This window comes from Syzygium oleosum, unplaced genomic scaffold (assembly GCF_021117445.2).
Source record: "Syzygium oleosum isolate NSW1041296 unplaced genomic scaffold, Sole_v2.1 Sole_v2.08, whole genome shotgun sequence".
NCBI lineage: Eukaryota > Viridiplantae > Streptophyta > Magnoliopsida > Myrtales > Myrtaceae > Syzygium > Syzygium oleosum.
In genome coordinates, this window is record NW_026607492.1 from 768,433 (window position 1) to 784,683 (window position 16,251).

Consider the following 16,251-nt stretch of genomic DNA (forward strand, 5'->3'; position numbering starts at 1 on the left):
GATTGTTACTCACTCCTCAGAAAGCCACGATTGAGGGGACAACATTCGATAAATTTCGTGGCGAATACTCTGCATTATTATTTTATTCATCCCACTCGACTTCATGCTCACCGCACTAGCCCCAGTGCTGCACTAAGGACATTCGCTCGCAAAAAATAACATAAAACAAGTAAAGTTGAATTGCATTGCACAGGGAGAGGAAGCAATCATGCGGTAAACTAACAGATAAACGCATATTTAAATCAAAAGCAGAGCTCCAAAGTAAATTCGCTGACTATTTCAACCTGCAAGAGCAAGTCCCCACCAAGAAGAGAGTGTGTGCAGACGTTCTCACGATACATATGGACTAATCGCATTAAACCAGGTTGACAACGCCATCAATGGTTGTGGTTCTTGACCACTGTCTTCATTTTCTTCATCATCATGATATCAGCATCGTCTTCTTCTTCTTCTTCTTCTATCTCATTGTCCTTTTTGGTTTTTCCCTTTTGCCGGCCCATAAAAACTAAAATAGTAGTCTGAGGACCCCCTCCATCTGCAAAGAATTCAACCCTGTAATTCTTGTGGGGAAGAAAAAAAAAAAGAAGGGAACTTCGGGGTGTTCTTCTCTGTTCTCACATGCTCGCGTAAGCCCAAGTCAGAAGATGGCTCTCTTTCTCCTGCTTCAAGTATTCCCTTCCTAATTATAAAGAAACAAAAGAAATTGTCCAGCGCAGAGCCAGGTGAGTACTCTTTCTTGTGATTAACAAGCTTTCTTTCTTTTTTTGGCTGCTCTCTCGTGAGTGTTGCTTTTTGTTTGGTATATTGGCATTAGAAAAAGAGTTTGATTTCCCCTTTTCGGACATGAAAGTCAGGGCTCCTTGAGACTTAATGCTTCTCCCTTGCTTTTCTGGAAAATGGAGGGTTTTCGTTTCTCATTGCACTCTCTCAGATTTCAGTGAAGTTGGCTGTCATTCAGAGTGAGTTCAGTGTTCTTTTGGCACTCTCTCAGATGGGTATTTATGGTTTTTCACTTTGTACGTAATTGATAGATTGGAAGAAGTAAGGGACATACTGGCCCTCTTTTGCTGTGCCTGCTGCAAAAGTCAAAAAACAATATGCTTAATGTTCTCTTTGTCTCTCGTACGTTGTTTCTATCCTAGCTTGTATTGGTTCTTTCATCCTAGGTCTAAGGGAGGGAAATTTTTTTTAAAAATCAAGTTGGCAACTTGCCTTGATCAAGATTATATTCCTTCCCACTTTCGGTAGATTTACAAAATTATCGAAAGGCTGTTGATTCATGTTTTCATTGAAGTATTCCTCAGATGAGGTTACTATTTAATCCTAAACCCACTCATATGCTGACCAAAAAAAAAAAAAACCCACTCATATTGATGGGTGCTTGTCTTAGGTTGTTGATCTAGCATCACAATGGATCTGGTTTGGCTTCTCTGCATTTTCGTCCTCTTTTTTGGAGAATTGTCACTAGGACAGTCCAAACCTGATGTAGATGCAGTGAATGTCGGAGCTATTTTCACCTTTTCTACTATCAATGGAAAAGTCGCTCAAATCGCCATGAAGGCTGCAGAGAACGATGTCAATGCAGATCCAACTTTTTTTGGTGGACGCAGACTGTCTATATCCATGCACGATTCCAATTTCAGTGGATTTCTTGGCATCATTGGCGGTATACATTCTCCTGGAAGTTCTTATTCATTCAGAATTGTTTTCATCAGTATAATCTCTTCCCTGTCAATATTAATCTGATGGTTATTTGATTGTTAACTGTAAATAACAGCTTTGCAGTTCATGGAGACGGACACAGTTGCAATAATAGGTCCACAGAATTCAGGAATGGCCCACATTCTCTCGCATCTTGCAAATGAACTACATGTTCCGATGCTGTCGTTCACTGCACTGGACCCCACGCTTTCTCCCCTCCAGTACCCCTACTTCGTTCAAACTGCACCCAGCGATCTGTTCCAGATGATCGCTGTTGCAGATATGATCAGCTATTACGGATGGCGAGAGGTGGTTACAATTTTCTCCGACGATGATCATAGCAGGAATGGCGTCACTGTGTTAGGTGATCAACTTGCGGAGAGACGCTGCAAAATAATATATAAGGCGGCTCTTCCCCCAGATCCAACGGCAACTGAGAATGATGTTATAGATGAATTGAATAAGATAAAACTGATGGAATCCCGAGTTATCGTATTGCATACATTCACAAAGACGGGTCTTTTGGTTTTTGATGTGGCCAAGAGGCTTGGCATGATGGACAGTGGGTATGTCTGGTTCGCAACTTCGTGGTTGTCTAGTGTTCTGGATTCTGATTCATCGCTTTCCTCAAAGGATGCCCACTCTATCCAGGGAGCTCTTGCACTTAGGCTCCACACACCCGACTCTAAGAGGAAAGCAGATTTTTCAGCGAGGTGGAAATCGTTGAGCAATGGTACTATTGGGATGAACCCTTATGGTCTTTATGCCTATGATACGGTATGGATGATTGCTCGTGCAGTTAAAACGTTCCTGGATCAAGGAAACAACATCTCATTCTCTAATGACACGATATTAAAAAACTTAGGGGGAGGAACTCTGAATCTTGAGGCATTGAGCATTTTTGATGGAGGGAAGCAGTTGCTTAACAATGTCCTGCAGACAAATATGAATGGTCTGAGTGGCCCGATCAAATTTAATCCAGACAGATCTCTAGTACATCCTTCTTATGACGTCATTAATGTACTTGAAAACGGGTATAGCCAGATAGGATATTGGTCCAACTACTCCGGGCTTTCCATTGTGCCTCCTGAAGAACTTTATGCCAAACCACCAAACCGTTCTAGTTCGAACCAACATTTGAACAGTGTGATTTGGCCTGGAGGCACCAGTACCAAGCCTCGCGGTTGGGTTTTTCCGAATAATGGGAAGCGACTAAGGATAGGAGTTCCAAGGAGAGTTAGTTACCGAGACTTTGTCGAGCAGATCAATGGTACTGACATCGTCCAGGGCTATTGCATAGACGTGTTTCTTGCTGCCAGAAAATTGCTTCCTTATGCAGTTCCATACGAATTTGTCTTGTTTGGAGATGGTCTCAAAAATCCTAGCTACACCGAGCTCGTAAATATGATTGCAGCAGATGTGAGTTGGTTCCAAGGCAGAGGACTACATTTACCATTATAGAGAGTCTACCTTATGTCTGCTGATCACATTTTGTTCTGCAGGTTTTCGATGCTGCTGTGGGAGATATCGCGATTGTCACAAATCGAACAAAGATTGCAGATTTTACTCAGCCTTACATTGAGTCGGGTCTAGTTGTTGTTGCCCCTGTGAGGAAGTTGAATTCTAGTCCTTGGGCCTTCTTGCGTCCATTCACTCCATTGATGTGGGCTGTCACAGGAGTTTTCTTCCTCATTGTAGGAGCAGTCGTGTGGATTCTTGAACACAGAATTAACGATGAGTTCCGGGGATCTCCCAGGAAACAGGTCATGACAATTCTATGGTGAGCATTGGGTGAATGGAAATGCCATGGACTGTTCTACTTTACAAGATGAAAACTGCTAGTAAATCTCTAGTTTTCATTCTCTTCTACGGAGTTTGTACGCTTTGCCAGTATTTTAGGCTCTACTTTGAGGATTATCCTACGTTGATCGTTTAGGGCCAAATCTTCATTCAATGCGTAGCCTCATCAGCTTTGCATTAGGTCATATTAATTACTGCTCATGGTGCTCCCTGCAACTTCTGATCTGCGCTACTTTCTCTTCTTACAGGTTCAGCTTTTCTACTATGTTCTTTGCCCACAGTAAGTCTTACTTTGATGCATGATAATTTAACTGAAATTTTTTTTAAAGCGACTTTAGCATATTGTGACTCTAAATGTGTTCAAATCTTCAGGAGAAAACACCATAAGCACACTTGGTCGCATAGTGCTGATCATCTGGCTTTTCGTGGTTTTGATAATTAACTCAAGTTATACAGCGAGTCTTACATCAATCCTGACCGTTCAACAGCTATCCTCACCGATCAGAGGAATAGATTCGTTAATAATCAGCAATTCCCCGATCGGCTTCCAAGTGGGGTCTTTTGCAGAGAACTATATGGTTGAGGAGCTGAGCATTCCAAAATCAAGACTTATTGCGCTTGGCTCACCAGAGGAATATGCATCAGCCCTCGAGTCTGGAAGAGTTGTTGCTGTGGTTGACGAACAACCATACATAGACCTCTTCCTTTCAAATCACTGCCAGTTCTCAATCAGGGGCCAAGAGTTCACCAAAAGTGGGTGGGGCTTCGTGAGTATCTCGAGACCATATTCATCAGCTTTTAACATATAACGCATTTAGAAGTTACAACTCTTAATCCGAAGGAGTTGATCATCACTAATATACGATACGTTCTTCTATGAAAGAAAGCGAGGGAAATCTAACTTCAATATAACGTCATGTTTCCGATTCTATGCTCAGTTGTGCATCCTGTGCCGAAAAAGGGATGACAGATTGACACAGGACGACCGTTCCTCGATAACTTAGTATATCCCTTGTTATGTTGTGATATATTCTCCAACACCAGTTTACTTTTAATCATTCTTCTGCAGGCATTCCCTAGAGACTCCCCTCTAGCCATCGACATGTCCACTGCCTTGCTCGCTCTATCAGAGAATGGTGAGCTCCAGAAGATCCATAAGCGGTGGCTGTCCAAAAAGGCCTGCGGTTCCCAGAACTCGGGATCTGACCAGCTTCATCTCCAGAGCTTCTGGGGCCTGTTCCTTATATGCGGGGTTTCATGCTTTGTAGCTGCTCTCCTGTACCTCTTCTTCATCCTGCGCAAGTTCAAACGGCATTCTCATCAAGCACCCGAGCCATCCACTCATGGAAGCTCTCGTTCCGCGCGCCTTCAGAATTTTATGTCGTTCGTGGATATGAAGGAGGATAAGTCCCGGAGCAAGTCGAAGAGAAAGCGAAACAACCACCTTATAAATGGATACGGGGAACCTAAGTCGATCGATGGGTCCGATATACTGGAACTGGACGTCTTGGGGCAACGTTGAACAGGGGATTTACTGGCCTTACGAGTTTCTATAGCTAATAACAGCTTGGTTGCTTATTTTCAATCTATGATCTAGAAAGAACCGAGAATTCTCCGAGTGTTGAGTTTCACTTCATGCCCTGAAGAACAGTACCCAATGGCGGTCCTTACAGTAGGCGACCAGTTTGTTGTGCAGCATTTTTATCGAAGATATCGTTTTTCTTTTCTGTTCCGTTCCGAAACGCCATTCCATTGGATTGGGCATTACAGAAGGCGAGCAGTCTGTCGCTGAACGCCAAGCCAGTCGAACGGGCTTTACTTTAGAAGTCCACAGCAGCCGTCGCTGCGGGAGTTAGGAGCAGCTAATGCCTGTGCTGCTGATGCAGAAGTAGAAGAAGAAGAAGCAGTGCATGCGCGCTATAGGCAGTGAGGGGGAAATGCTTTGTACGTCTTTTCCTTTGCCGGAAAAGACTTACAAAGCATAAGTCTTTTCCACAATACAAAAGGGCCTGTTTTTAGAGAAACACTGACTTGAAAGTTCATTGCAATCCGACAGTGGATGAATGCAAAACGATGTTAGTTTGTGCGCATGTTCATTTTTGTGATTTCAATCAACGTTTTGCTCATAAAAGTAAGAAACTTTATACAAGAAAAGATGAGCAAAGCGTGAAATATGACGTCATCCATGCTTATAAGGTTTGGTAGACAAGAAGAAGCACACAGACGCACTGCAGACTCTCTGCGCTCTTGCAACCCCACCAACGCCGCCGCCGCCGCCGCTGCCGACCGCCCCTTCCGGCGAAAAGTCTCGGCAGAACGACCATGGCCATCTGCAACCAATCTCCCTTCAAACCCATCACCACGCTCTGTCTCCCCAAACCCCACCAGCCCCGCAAGACCCGACCTTTCCTCGTCAAATGCTCCAAGACCCAGCTCCTGTCCACCGACCCGGAGCCCGTCTTCACCTCCGTCCGCTCCTTCGCGCCGGCCACCGTCGCTAACCTCGGCCCCGGCTTCGACTTCCTCGGCTGCGCCGTCGACGGCCTCGGCGACCACGTGTCCGCGCGCGTCGACCCCGGCGTCCACCCGGGCGAGGTCTCCATCTCCGAGATCTCCGGCGACAACGCCGGGAAGCTCAGCAAGAACCCCCTCTGGAACTGCGCCGGGATCGCCGCCATTGAGGTCATGCGGCGGCTCGGGGTCCGGTCCGTCGGCCTCTCGCTGTCCCTCGAGAAGGGCCTGCCTTTGGGGAGCGGGCTGGGGTCCAGCGCTGCGAGCGCCGCCGCGGCCGCCGTCGCCGTCAACGAGATCTTCGGGGCGAGGCTGAGTACGGAGGAGTTGGTGCTCGCCGGGCTGAAATCGGAGGAGAAGGTCTCCGGCTACCACGCCGACAACGTGGGGCCGGCGATCATGGGCGGGTTCGTGCTTATCAGGAGCTACGAGCCCTTAGAATTGCTCTCGCTTAAGTTCCCAGCCGAAAAGGAGCTCTTTTTCGTGCTGGCTAGCCCAGATTTCGAAGCTCCGACGAAGAAGATGCGGGCGGCCCTCCCGGCGGAAATCGGGATGCCGCATCACGTGTGGAACAGCAGCCAGGCGGGGGCGCTGGTGGCGGCGGTGCTGCAGGGGGACGTGGAGGGGCTCGGAAGGGCGCTGTCGTCAGACAAGATCGTTGAGCCGAGGAGGGCGCCGCTGATCCCGGGGATGGAGGCGGTGAAGAGGGCCGCGATCGAGGGCGGGGCGTTTGGGTGCACGATCAGCGGGGCGGGGCCGACTGCAGTGGCGGTCACGGATGATGAGGCGAGGGGTCGGGCCATCGGGGAGCGGATGGTGGAGGCCTTCATGGTGGAAGGGAAGCTGAGGGCGGAGGCTGTGGTGAGGAGGCTGGACAGGGTTGGTGCTAGGCTTGTCAGCAGCATTCCACGATGATAGCTCTTGCTGATTCTTGCTACTTAGGCTTGTGATATTGGTGCTCGGAGTGATTTTGTTCATGAGGGATTGTGGGTTGAAATTTTGGTTGACAATTACAATTTGAGTCTGAGTGCAATCAGTGCTCAGAATGCAGATTTGTCGTCTATGAATGAGTGGTCTTTTGTTGCAAGCACTTGATATGATCTCGGAGATGCTTCTTCACCGTCTAATGTAGTGCCTGTGCCTGCTAAAAATTCTCTCCATCTGTGTGGGGGTTACAAAGAAAATGAGAGAGAGCAACAAATATAATGGTCATAAAATCTGGGTTATCTTTCTCATGCAGCAATAATATAATGGTCATAAAATCTGGGTTATCTTTCTCATGCAGCAATTTGGCTAGGATGGAACAAACTTTTCCTGCTAGTTCAGTGATCAAAAAGCTTAAAGTCCAGATTTGTTGTTGGTTCAGAGAAAGACTGGGATTTGTTTGTTGTAGTTGCAGTACCAGTATTGTCGAAAAGAGGGGACAAAAATGGCTCTTACTCTTTCATCGTACATATGCACTCTGTACTGGTAGTATTCTTTATATTGCTCCGCAGGCACCGATGCCTAGTGCTGCTGAATTGCTGATGATGATGATCTCGGCTCGCGGACTTGGCGGGTTCATTCTTGTTTCTGCTATTCACGAGTTCGTAAATCAAATCGTGTTTCCTTCAACTTGCATATCTGACAGAGCATGATGTCCAATACACAATGTTCAGCAAAACTTAAATAAATCAGCCAAAACCAATGCTAAGCCCGGGTTCAAGAACATCACTTAATTACAACCCAGACAAATAGCAGTTGCTATGAACAACAAAACAGCAAGAAATAAAACATCGATACAAAACCTGTAATCCCAATTGCAGTGGCTGGATCACTCGTTCTTAACAGCAAAATTCTGCTTCGTGCCAACACAGAAGAACTCTGGGATCACTTCAAGGGGCATGATCTTGGTTTCGGGGACTTTCAAGAAAACAAAGGCCCACGATAAGAAACAAACCCCTGTGAACATGCCAAAAATGCTTGCCAGGCCCGCCGATCTGAGCATCACCGGCAATGAGTAGGTGACAATAACATTGGCCATCCAAAACCCGAGGCCACATATGGCGACACAGAGACCGCGCATCCTGGTGGGGAAGATTTCTGCGCAGAGCACGTTAGGGGCTGGACCGAATCCCATAACAAAGAAACAGATGTAGAGGACGACACCGATGGTAGAGATCACTGCATGAACAGCAGAGCCTGCATTTACCACATTGCTGAGCACTACGATGACTAGTGATACTATCAGCATGGGGATCGTACCCAGGAGCAAGCTCCTGCCATTGAGGAAGAACCAAAAGTAATTAGAAGCAATAGAAGGTGATACAAATTGAAAACACACAGCCATTTGTGCAGTGAAATCACCACAAAAGGACATGAGAAAAGAGAAAGAGAAGAATATTTTTTAGACTACCATACAGATTTTCATTTCAAACTTATTTCAAGCAAATATAAAAGAATCCTTGCAACTTTCGCAATACAAAATACTGTCTGCCAACAGCAGTACCCACAAGATTGAATTAATGTTACAAAGAACTTTAATATGGCAAAACTTTTTAAGTTTGATAAATGTACCTTCTGCCATATACATCCATGAGCTTCATAGCAACAGCAATGGAGGGTAGCATCAGCAAAGTCGTGATGGCACTAAGGAGTAGAGATACTGACTCTGAGCTAATGCGCAATTCTGAAAGAAGAGCTACAACACCAGCCTGCTTAAGAATTTGGGGAGTGTAGTATAGAACGCCATTTATTCCAGAGAACTGCATTCAGAATCTACATCAGCTAAACTCTGAGCTTGTTAGTGTGTCCACGTGCAAGCATGTCTCAGTGTGTGCGCTTATTTCGGGAAGGGAGAGAGAAAATTCAACCCGACAACCTCTGTTATTCAGCATCTTATGCTGCCGTAGGCAGAGTTACACAGGAACGAATCAAATCCAGATGCTTAAAATGAAATTTGGGTCTAAAATCCTGTGAACTTGTCAACAGCATGAACATATCGACATGGTAGCCAGCCACCGCATCACGCCTTCAATAACCTAGATTGCAACAACTCACTACTCAAGCTCGAAATAGAAAGCAGCCCAAACTTTTTACCTGCTGAAGTATTTGAATTCCTACGCCAACGAACAAAGCGTGCTTAACTCCTGGCTCAAATAGGTCCCTCCACCATAGTCCCCTCATTGCAATTTCTGATGGATGAAGCATAGCCGGACCCAATGGACGGTGTGGCAGCAGCTCTTCAGTGAAGAGAGCCGGTCGGCCAACCAAGCCAACTGCCTGGACTAGGCCCCCATCTGCAGGCTGGTCCATGCCAGGAAGAGAAGCAATAGACGCCCGCGAGCCCACGACACCCCATTCACGCAAATAAATCCTCTGAAATCCTTCCTTCTTTCCACTTTGGTCCTCTCTCTTGGGCCATTTCCATGCTAACTGCCACTCGGGGCCAATGTCCACACTCTCTTCCGGTCCTCCAGTTCCTTGCATCAAACTACCCTGTCCGATGCTAATAGCGCTGCCTTGACCCAGTGGGATCCATTCCTGCTCAGTACTTGTTGCCTGACGCGAAATCAATGGGCTCTGTAAATTATCATTGGAATCGCCACTTGCAGCATCAGATGGGTACTCGTCACCCTCCAAGCCAATAATCTCCTCCTCATCATCTCCATTCGCCTGCTGCTGCCCTCCCACACTGAACAGGCTTCCCAAGTGCGGAAATAGTGTGCTTCGCATGCTTGCCATCTCCATTAGTTTCTCATGGACCCTACCAAAGAGGTTAACGAGGGGATCCACAAAACGCACGGTTTGACTTCCCTGCAAAGATGCTAGGGTGAGGGTGTTTTGACCAGTGACTGGTCTGGCAACCCATGAGATACGTTTCTCTGGTTTATATATCATGATTTGATCTTCCTCACTAGACAAATCTGGGTCATCATTAAGATCATTGGCGGTTATAATTAAGTATTCCTCTATGCGTCACGTCCAACCCCTATTCCTTCCATCAACAGAGCCATCTCACCTGTTAACAGGAAGATGCAGGACATAACACAATGTTGGACACGTGTACAGCAATGGCGTTAGTTTGAGCAAATTAGGGAAAGATAGCCATTCCTATAGCAGCTGATGCAAGAAATTCGATTCGAGCGGGCGCCAGAGGAATCTGGTGGGTTTTCCAGAGAGGGCTACATAATTTCTAGAAACTTAACGTCTGTAACAGCAAATTGTGCTATCCTACTTTCACTTTCATTGATCATCTTTCTTCATGTCTCTGAACCTCAATGCTACACTTAAAAAAGAAATCATGTATTGGTGATAGCAAAGTTTAATTCATAATCTATCAAGAAACCTTAGTAACATGAACTGAATGAACACTTCATGTTGCCGTTAAAAGTACCCAATTACCATCTGTCACCATAACTTGGTATCCATCGATTTTTTGCGGATCAGATAGTTTCTGTTTGGGGATATTTAGACAGATGCGCACGCATGCGCGCGCCCTACATCCACATTGCCTCCTTGTGAAAAGATTATACTGAAAACTTTATAAGGTCCTACACACCCCAGATCAGTTTGTGTCGAAAAATAATGATTACCATGAGGAAAGAAAAGACTAACCAGAAACATCTTCTGCACCGCGTATCATCTGTAAAACTTTCTTGGCCTCAAGCACTCGCCCTTTCCTCACAAGCCACCGTGGAGACTCAGGCAACAAAAGAATTGCCAACACAACATAAACAAAGGATGGAATGGAAAGAACTCCAAGCATCAATCTCCAACTTGGTGAATGCATCTGTTAAACATAATATGTAATTTAGGTTTACTGTTCATTCATTTAGGTTTACTGTTCATTCTTTCCCTATATAAAGGGACTTGGCCTTGTAGTTCAATGCAAGTAATATATACAAATTTCACTCATCTCAACTTGGTATCAGAGCGAATGAGATCAAAAGGAGCATGAGACACAGAATCACTAGTCTGAAACGGTAAAGCATGATGTTTTCCCAACTTACAAGGCAGGCAGTCAAAATGTTTAGTGTCAAAGAACCTAAATGACCACTCGAAATTAAAGAGCTTAACCTAGAAAAGGAAGCATGACCTAACCTAGAATGCCAAGTTTCAGAGGACACTGTGGCAAAGACAAGCGCAAAAGGGGTCGGAATATTTAGGGAAACAAGCTCAAAGAGACGCCCACTTTACGGCTGTCCCAAGTGTCTGTCCCGTCCGAGGATCCTGCACACGACAACCATGAGAAGAGAAGTGAATATCAAGACCAAGTTCACACAATTGGCCGACGAGATCAAGTTAAGTGAGAGTTTAGGAACAAGGAATGTGTTAGTTAAAGATAATGTAGATGTGGAAATGTTTCCTGTATGACTAACTCTCATATGTGAATTATCGGCAGTAAGAATATGAGGTGCATGTAAAGCGGAGGATTTAGACTGAAATAAGGCAGAATTTGATGTCATGTGATTGCAACAAGCGGAATCAAAGAACCAAGAATCGAAATACACGGAGTAGTAGACATAGTAGAGGTGCTAGGAATAGGAGGAGTAAAGGTACCGATTCTCGGAGAATAGTGCGAAGATCCTCTAGAGACACTAGTGTGGGACGATCCATGGGAAGAAGCTTCACGGTGGTAGCATTGGCGGATGGACCGACGGAGGGACCTCGTGAGGGACCTCGGCTACGAGGCTGAGTGGTCGATCCTGTGGATTGCATAGGTCGTAGCCGATAACAATTTGATGCCATATGACCATATCGGCGACAATGTTTGCAAAATGGACGGCGCATGGAGGAAGAACTCGAAGCGGCAAACGCATCCGTGGGCATGGATATAGGCACAAGCAGACGTTGCGTTTTCAAGGTAGCTAGCCGAGTCTCCTCATTCAAGTAAATCGATACAACTGTCTCAATAGAGGGAAAGGGATCTCTATGTAGAATGGAAGCTCTCACAGGTTCAAACTCATCATTTAGAGCCATCAAAAATTGCATGACACGAATACGATCACGATGTTCAGCAACTTTGCGAATGTTACTATCCCCTTCCAAGCGTGGTTCACACAAGGTCAACTGATCCCAAATAGCATGCATAGATGATAGAAAATCATTAATGGGTGACCTTGCTCCTGACGCATGTGATATAAAGTCCCTAACAACCGATATTGATGGGCAACATCTCGAACTAGAATAACGACGATCAAGAAGATCCCAAGCTTCCTTGGCTGTATAAAAAGGCCAAACTGGAGTCGAATAGATGGGATCGAAGTGTTTCGAAACCATGTGAGAATCTGATGATTTCTACTATCCCATTCATCCAAACGATCCACAAATTGATCATCAGTTTCTTCAGCAATTCTAGTAGGTTCCCTAATTTGTCCAGTGACATAACGCCAAAGCCGGCGTCCTTTTAAGAAACTTGATATCTCTTGAGACCATAAAATATAATTGGAACCATTCAAAATAGTCTGAATTGGCATTGAGACTTCCATTCTATCCATTCTATCCATGAAAGGCACTTTACTACTCTGATATATGGGGACCTTCCCCCACTCCCACCATGGGTGGCTCTCGCTATTTTGTCATTTTTGTGGATGACCATTCTCGGTATACTTGGGTTTATCTTATGAAAAATCGTTCTGAACTTTCTCGTATATATCGTGATTTCGTTGCTATGGTTAAAACCCAATTTTCACGAGATATTAAGATTTTTCAAATCTTGATAATGCTATGGAATATAGAGATACAGAATTTCTTCGGATTCTTTCTCAAAATGGTACTATCATTCATCGCTCTTGCCCTGGCACCTCTCAACAAAATGGTAGAGCTGAACGTAAGCATAGGCATATCTTAGATGTTGTACGCACTCTGCTCATCTCGCCTCTTGTCCCGAACGGTTTTGGGGGAAGCTTGTCACACTGCTGTTTACACTATAAATCGTACTCCATCACCTATTATAGGTCACATCTCTCCTTACGAGCGTTTGTATGGTAGTGTCCCAAATTACACTCTTCTACGTGTTTTTGGTAGTGCCTGTTTTGTGCACCTTCATCCACATGAGCGCACGAAATTAGAACCTCGTGCCCATGTATGCTGCTTCCTTGGATATGGTATTGAGCATAAAGGGTATAGATGTTGGGATCCCGCTTCCAATCGTCTTCGTGTGTCTCGTCATGTCACGTTTTGGGAACACAAGATGTTCTCCTCTATTCATCCCTTCGACCCCTCTACTCATGTTCCTTTCTTTACCAATCCTTCGTGGACTTATTTCCGTAAGACACTACACCTCCATCCACATCCGACTCTTCCATTCCGGATGTACATTTCTCTCATCTTGAAGCGGGACATTACGGTGACCCTACTTTGGCCACTTCGACGTGTCCGCACCTCCCGCGGATTCTCCACCAGCGGTCATTCCTTCATCCTCGATCGTCGCCCCACCGAGTAAGTCAACCTTCCGTTTGGCTTCGAGATTACCATTGTTATTCTACAATAGCTTCCCTTCATGAACCTCGCACATACAGAGAAGCTAGTACTAACCCTCTTTGGCAGAAGGCAATGGTAGATGAGTTACAAGCTTTAGACAAATCTCATACTTGGGATTTAGTTGCTCGCCTCCCGGTAAGTCCGTCGGTTGTAAATGGGTGTACAAGATTAAGACAAAAGCAAATGGTGCGTGGACCGCTATAAAGCTCGCCTCGTTGCAAAAGGCTTCACTCGGGAATATGGCATTGATTATGAAGAGACTTTTGCCCCGTTGCACGTCTTACTTCATTCGCATCTTCTCTTGTCATGCCGTTAAGCGTTGGCCTGCATTTCAGATGGATGTCAAAAATGCATTCCTAAATGGCGATCTCACCGAGGAAGTTTATATGGTACCTCCTCCTGGCTACACTCATTCTTCCCACCAAGTGTGTCGATTACGTCGTGCATTATATGGATTGAAACAATCTCCTCGTGCATGGTATTCCAAGTTTAGCTCCACCATGGCATCTCTTGGCTTTAAATCTAGTCCCCATGACCACGCTCTTTTTGTTCAACATACTTCTCGTGGATCTATTCTCCTGCTTCTATATGTTGATGATATGGTTATTGTTTTTTCTTGGGCACTTCACTTATCTCCTGGCGTAGCAAGAAACAATCCACTATTGCTCGTTCTAGTACAGAAGCTGAATATCGAGCTCTTGCTGATACCACATCGGAGTTATTATGGTTGCGATGGCTACTGGAAGATATGGGAGTCCGTCATCATAGTGGGACAATCCTTCATTGCGACAATCGCAGTGCTATCCAAATTGCACATAATGATGTTTTCCACGAACGCACCAAACACATTGAGATAGATTGTCACTTCATCCGCTCTCATGTTCTTCGTGGCACTCTACGACTTGTCTTTACTTCATCAGCTAATCAGATTGCCGATATCTTCACAAAGACACATCCACCTGGGCGCTTCTTAGATCTTCTCTCCAAACTCCAGTTGACTTGTTTCAACTCATCTTGAGTTTGCGGGGGATGTTAAACATAATATGTAATTTAGGTTTACTGTTCATTCATTTAGGTTTACTGTTCATTCTTTCCCTATATAAAGGGACTTGGCCTTGTAGTTCAATGCAAGTAATATATACAAATTTCACTCATCTCAACTGCATCAATGACAAACCAAAGACCAAGCAATACGACACAAACGTCCCGCAGGTGCCTGAAAATTGGGGGAGGGTATTCAGCAGACCCCTTATCTCGGGTGGGGCCAGCTCCGATACGTAGAGTGGAACCAGAGTGACGGTCAAACCTACTCCAAGCCCTCCTACAAATCTTGGCAAGAGCAGCACGTAAAGATTGGGAGACCAGAACATCAGGAGACCGCTAATCAAATAAAAGTGGGATGACATTATCAGCATAGGCCGCCGGCCTATGCAGTCAGCCATGGCTCCAGAACATGTGGTGACTAAAGCAGCTCCGAGAAGCGATATGGCCACAATTAGCCCTTCTACGGCGGGTTCACTCTCCAGATGGAACTCCCTCTTTATGTATAATATAGCCCCTGATGCAGAATTACAAACAAATTAGTCGTGGACATGATCAACCACCAGTAATCACCAATCTCCATGCAATCCCCTAGTGTATTGATTGTTACTAAAACACAGGCCGAATATTTTTCTCTTTTAAAAAGCTTGAAAGCGTGACCCTTTCGAGTATGAATATTTACCTGCGATGGTAGCACTGTCCCATCCTTGAAGCAAGTTCCCAAAGGCAGCAACAACGGCTATAAGCACAGTTCTGCTCATTCTGTATACATCTGAACTACAACTACGAGGATACAGTCAAAACTCACAGAGAGACTGCAAAAGTTGCTGATCCGGAACAGGCAAAGCTGGTTCCTTTACATCGAGTCCTGCAAATTCAGCTGCTAGGGAATGAACACCCACTTGTTTATTCTCGTTCCTCCAGTTAAAAAGCATACATCAAATTTCGGTATGGCCGTGTCCAGAAGAACCAGAGACTCTTACAAGAAAGAAGAAAAGAAAAAGGAGGGCAGTGTAGGAAAATTGTGACTACTGTGCAAGACTATGATGATACAGAGAAGAAGCCCTTGGCCTCAGAGAGGGAGACACCTTGCTTGCTTTCATGGCCTTCTCACTGTCTTACACGTCAGCTTTCTCCTTGACATCATCTGTTGCTGTTTGCTCTCTCTCTCTCTCTCTCTCAGTTCAATCCCAGTGGCAGTAAACCAGCGGAGTTTTGGTAAAGTTTGCAACTTTTTGTTTAAACTCGCATGAAAGGCTGAACTTTCGAGTCTAAAAAGGGTCACGTACGAGGATGAAGATGACAATGATGGAAAAGAGTATGCGGGAATTTTATGTGTTCATACTGTTTGTATGGTCAATCGACAGGACGCACTTAAATGCTTGGTGGATTGTGGAATCTTCTTCTTCATCGTGATGAAAAAGTTCGTTTGTGGTGAAAATTTGATGTCGGTTCAAACACACCAGTAAACTTTTATGGCTTGATTTCAATTGGGAAAGATTTGGCCTTTTGATGTGATAAGGGATCGGTAGCTTGATTGAGTATTGTTCAAGCAACACATGACATTCAAGAGTTATGATTTATTTATGTTTGAGTGAAAATCGGAAACATAGATGTGTTTTTTTATATATAGTGTATGATTGAATTATATTGATTTTCATTTTTCGGGGATAAAAGCAAATGAAGAGATGGCATCCATAGGATCACTTTTATTGTCGATGGACTAAAAACGGC

At 45.0% G+C, this 16,251-nt stretch overlaps 2 protein-coding genes and 1 pseudogene across 4 annotated transcripts; 2 read left to right on the forward strand and 1 right to left on the reverse strand.

Annotated features, from left to right (window-relative positions):
* The first annotated feature begins 393 nt into the window (after window positions 1–393).
* On the forward strand, window positions 394–5,224 carry LOC115665494 (glutamate receptor 3.2-like). Of its 3 annotated transcripts, none has more exons than XM_056313681.1 (8): window positions 394–722; window positions 851–959; window positions 1,391–1,666; window positions 1,778–3,120; window positions 3,204–3,481; window positions 3,750–3,781; window positions 3,874–4,268; window positions 4,571–5,224. In XM_056313681.1, exons 3-8 carry the CDS (start codon window positions 1,411–1,413, stop codon window positions 5,021–5,023), a joined length of 2,757 nt encoding a protein of 918 aa, XP_056169656.1. In that variant the 5' UTR covers window positions 394–722; window positions 851–959; window positions 1,391–1,410; the 3' UTR covers window positions 5,024–5,224. The 3 variants fall into 3 exon arrangements, with proteins under 3 accessions (XP_056169656.1, XP_056169657.1, XP_056169655.1); XM_056313682.1 differs by having other exon boundaries at window positions 855–959; XM_056313680.1 differs by lacking the exon at window positions 851–959 and having other exon boundaries at window positions 395–722; window positions 4,571–5,223.
* Window positions 5,225–5,555: 331 nt separating this feature from the next.
* LOC115672681 (homoserine kinase) lies at window positions 5,556–7,099 on the forward strand. Its single transcript, XM_030594568.2, has one exon. The coding sequence runs from the start codon at window positions 5,824–5,826 to the stop codon at window positions 6,925–6,927; it is 1,104 nt and encodes a 367-aa protein (XP_030450428.1). The 5' UTR covers window positions 5,556–5,823; the 3' UTR covers window positions 6,928–7,099.
* A 499-nt stretch (window positions 7,100–7,598) lies between these two features.
* LOC115672680 (monosaccharide-sensing protein 2-like) lies at window positions 7,599–15,578 on the reverse strand (annotated as a pseudogene).
* Between the last annotated feature and the right edge of the window lie 673 nt (window positions 15,579–16,251).

Excerpts from the sequence above, each read along its gene's own strand:
- LOC115665494 (XM_056313681.1), top strand. The coding sequence starts at position 1,411 with ATGGATCTGGTTTGGCTTCTCTGCATTTTCGTCCTCTTTTTTGGAGAA. Across the intron at positions 3,482-3,749 it reads CAGGTCATGACAATTCTATG|GTTCAGCTTTTCTACTATGT; the intron begins GTGAGCATTGGG and ends CTCTTCTTACAG. Across the intron at positions 3,782-3,873 it reads TACTATGTTCTTTGCCCACA|GAGAAAACACCATAAGCACA; the intron begins GTAAGTCTTACT and ends TCAAATCTTCAG.
- LOC115672681 (XM_030594568.2), top strand. The coding sequence starts at position 5,824 with ATGGCCATCTGCAACCAATCTCCCTTCAAACCCATCACCACGCTCTGT.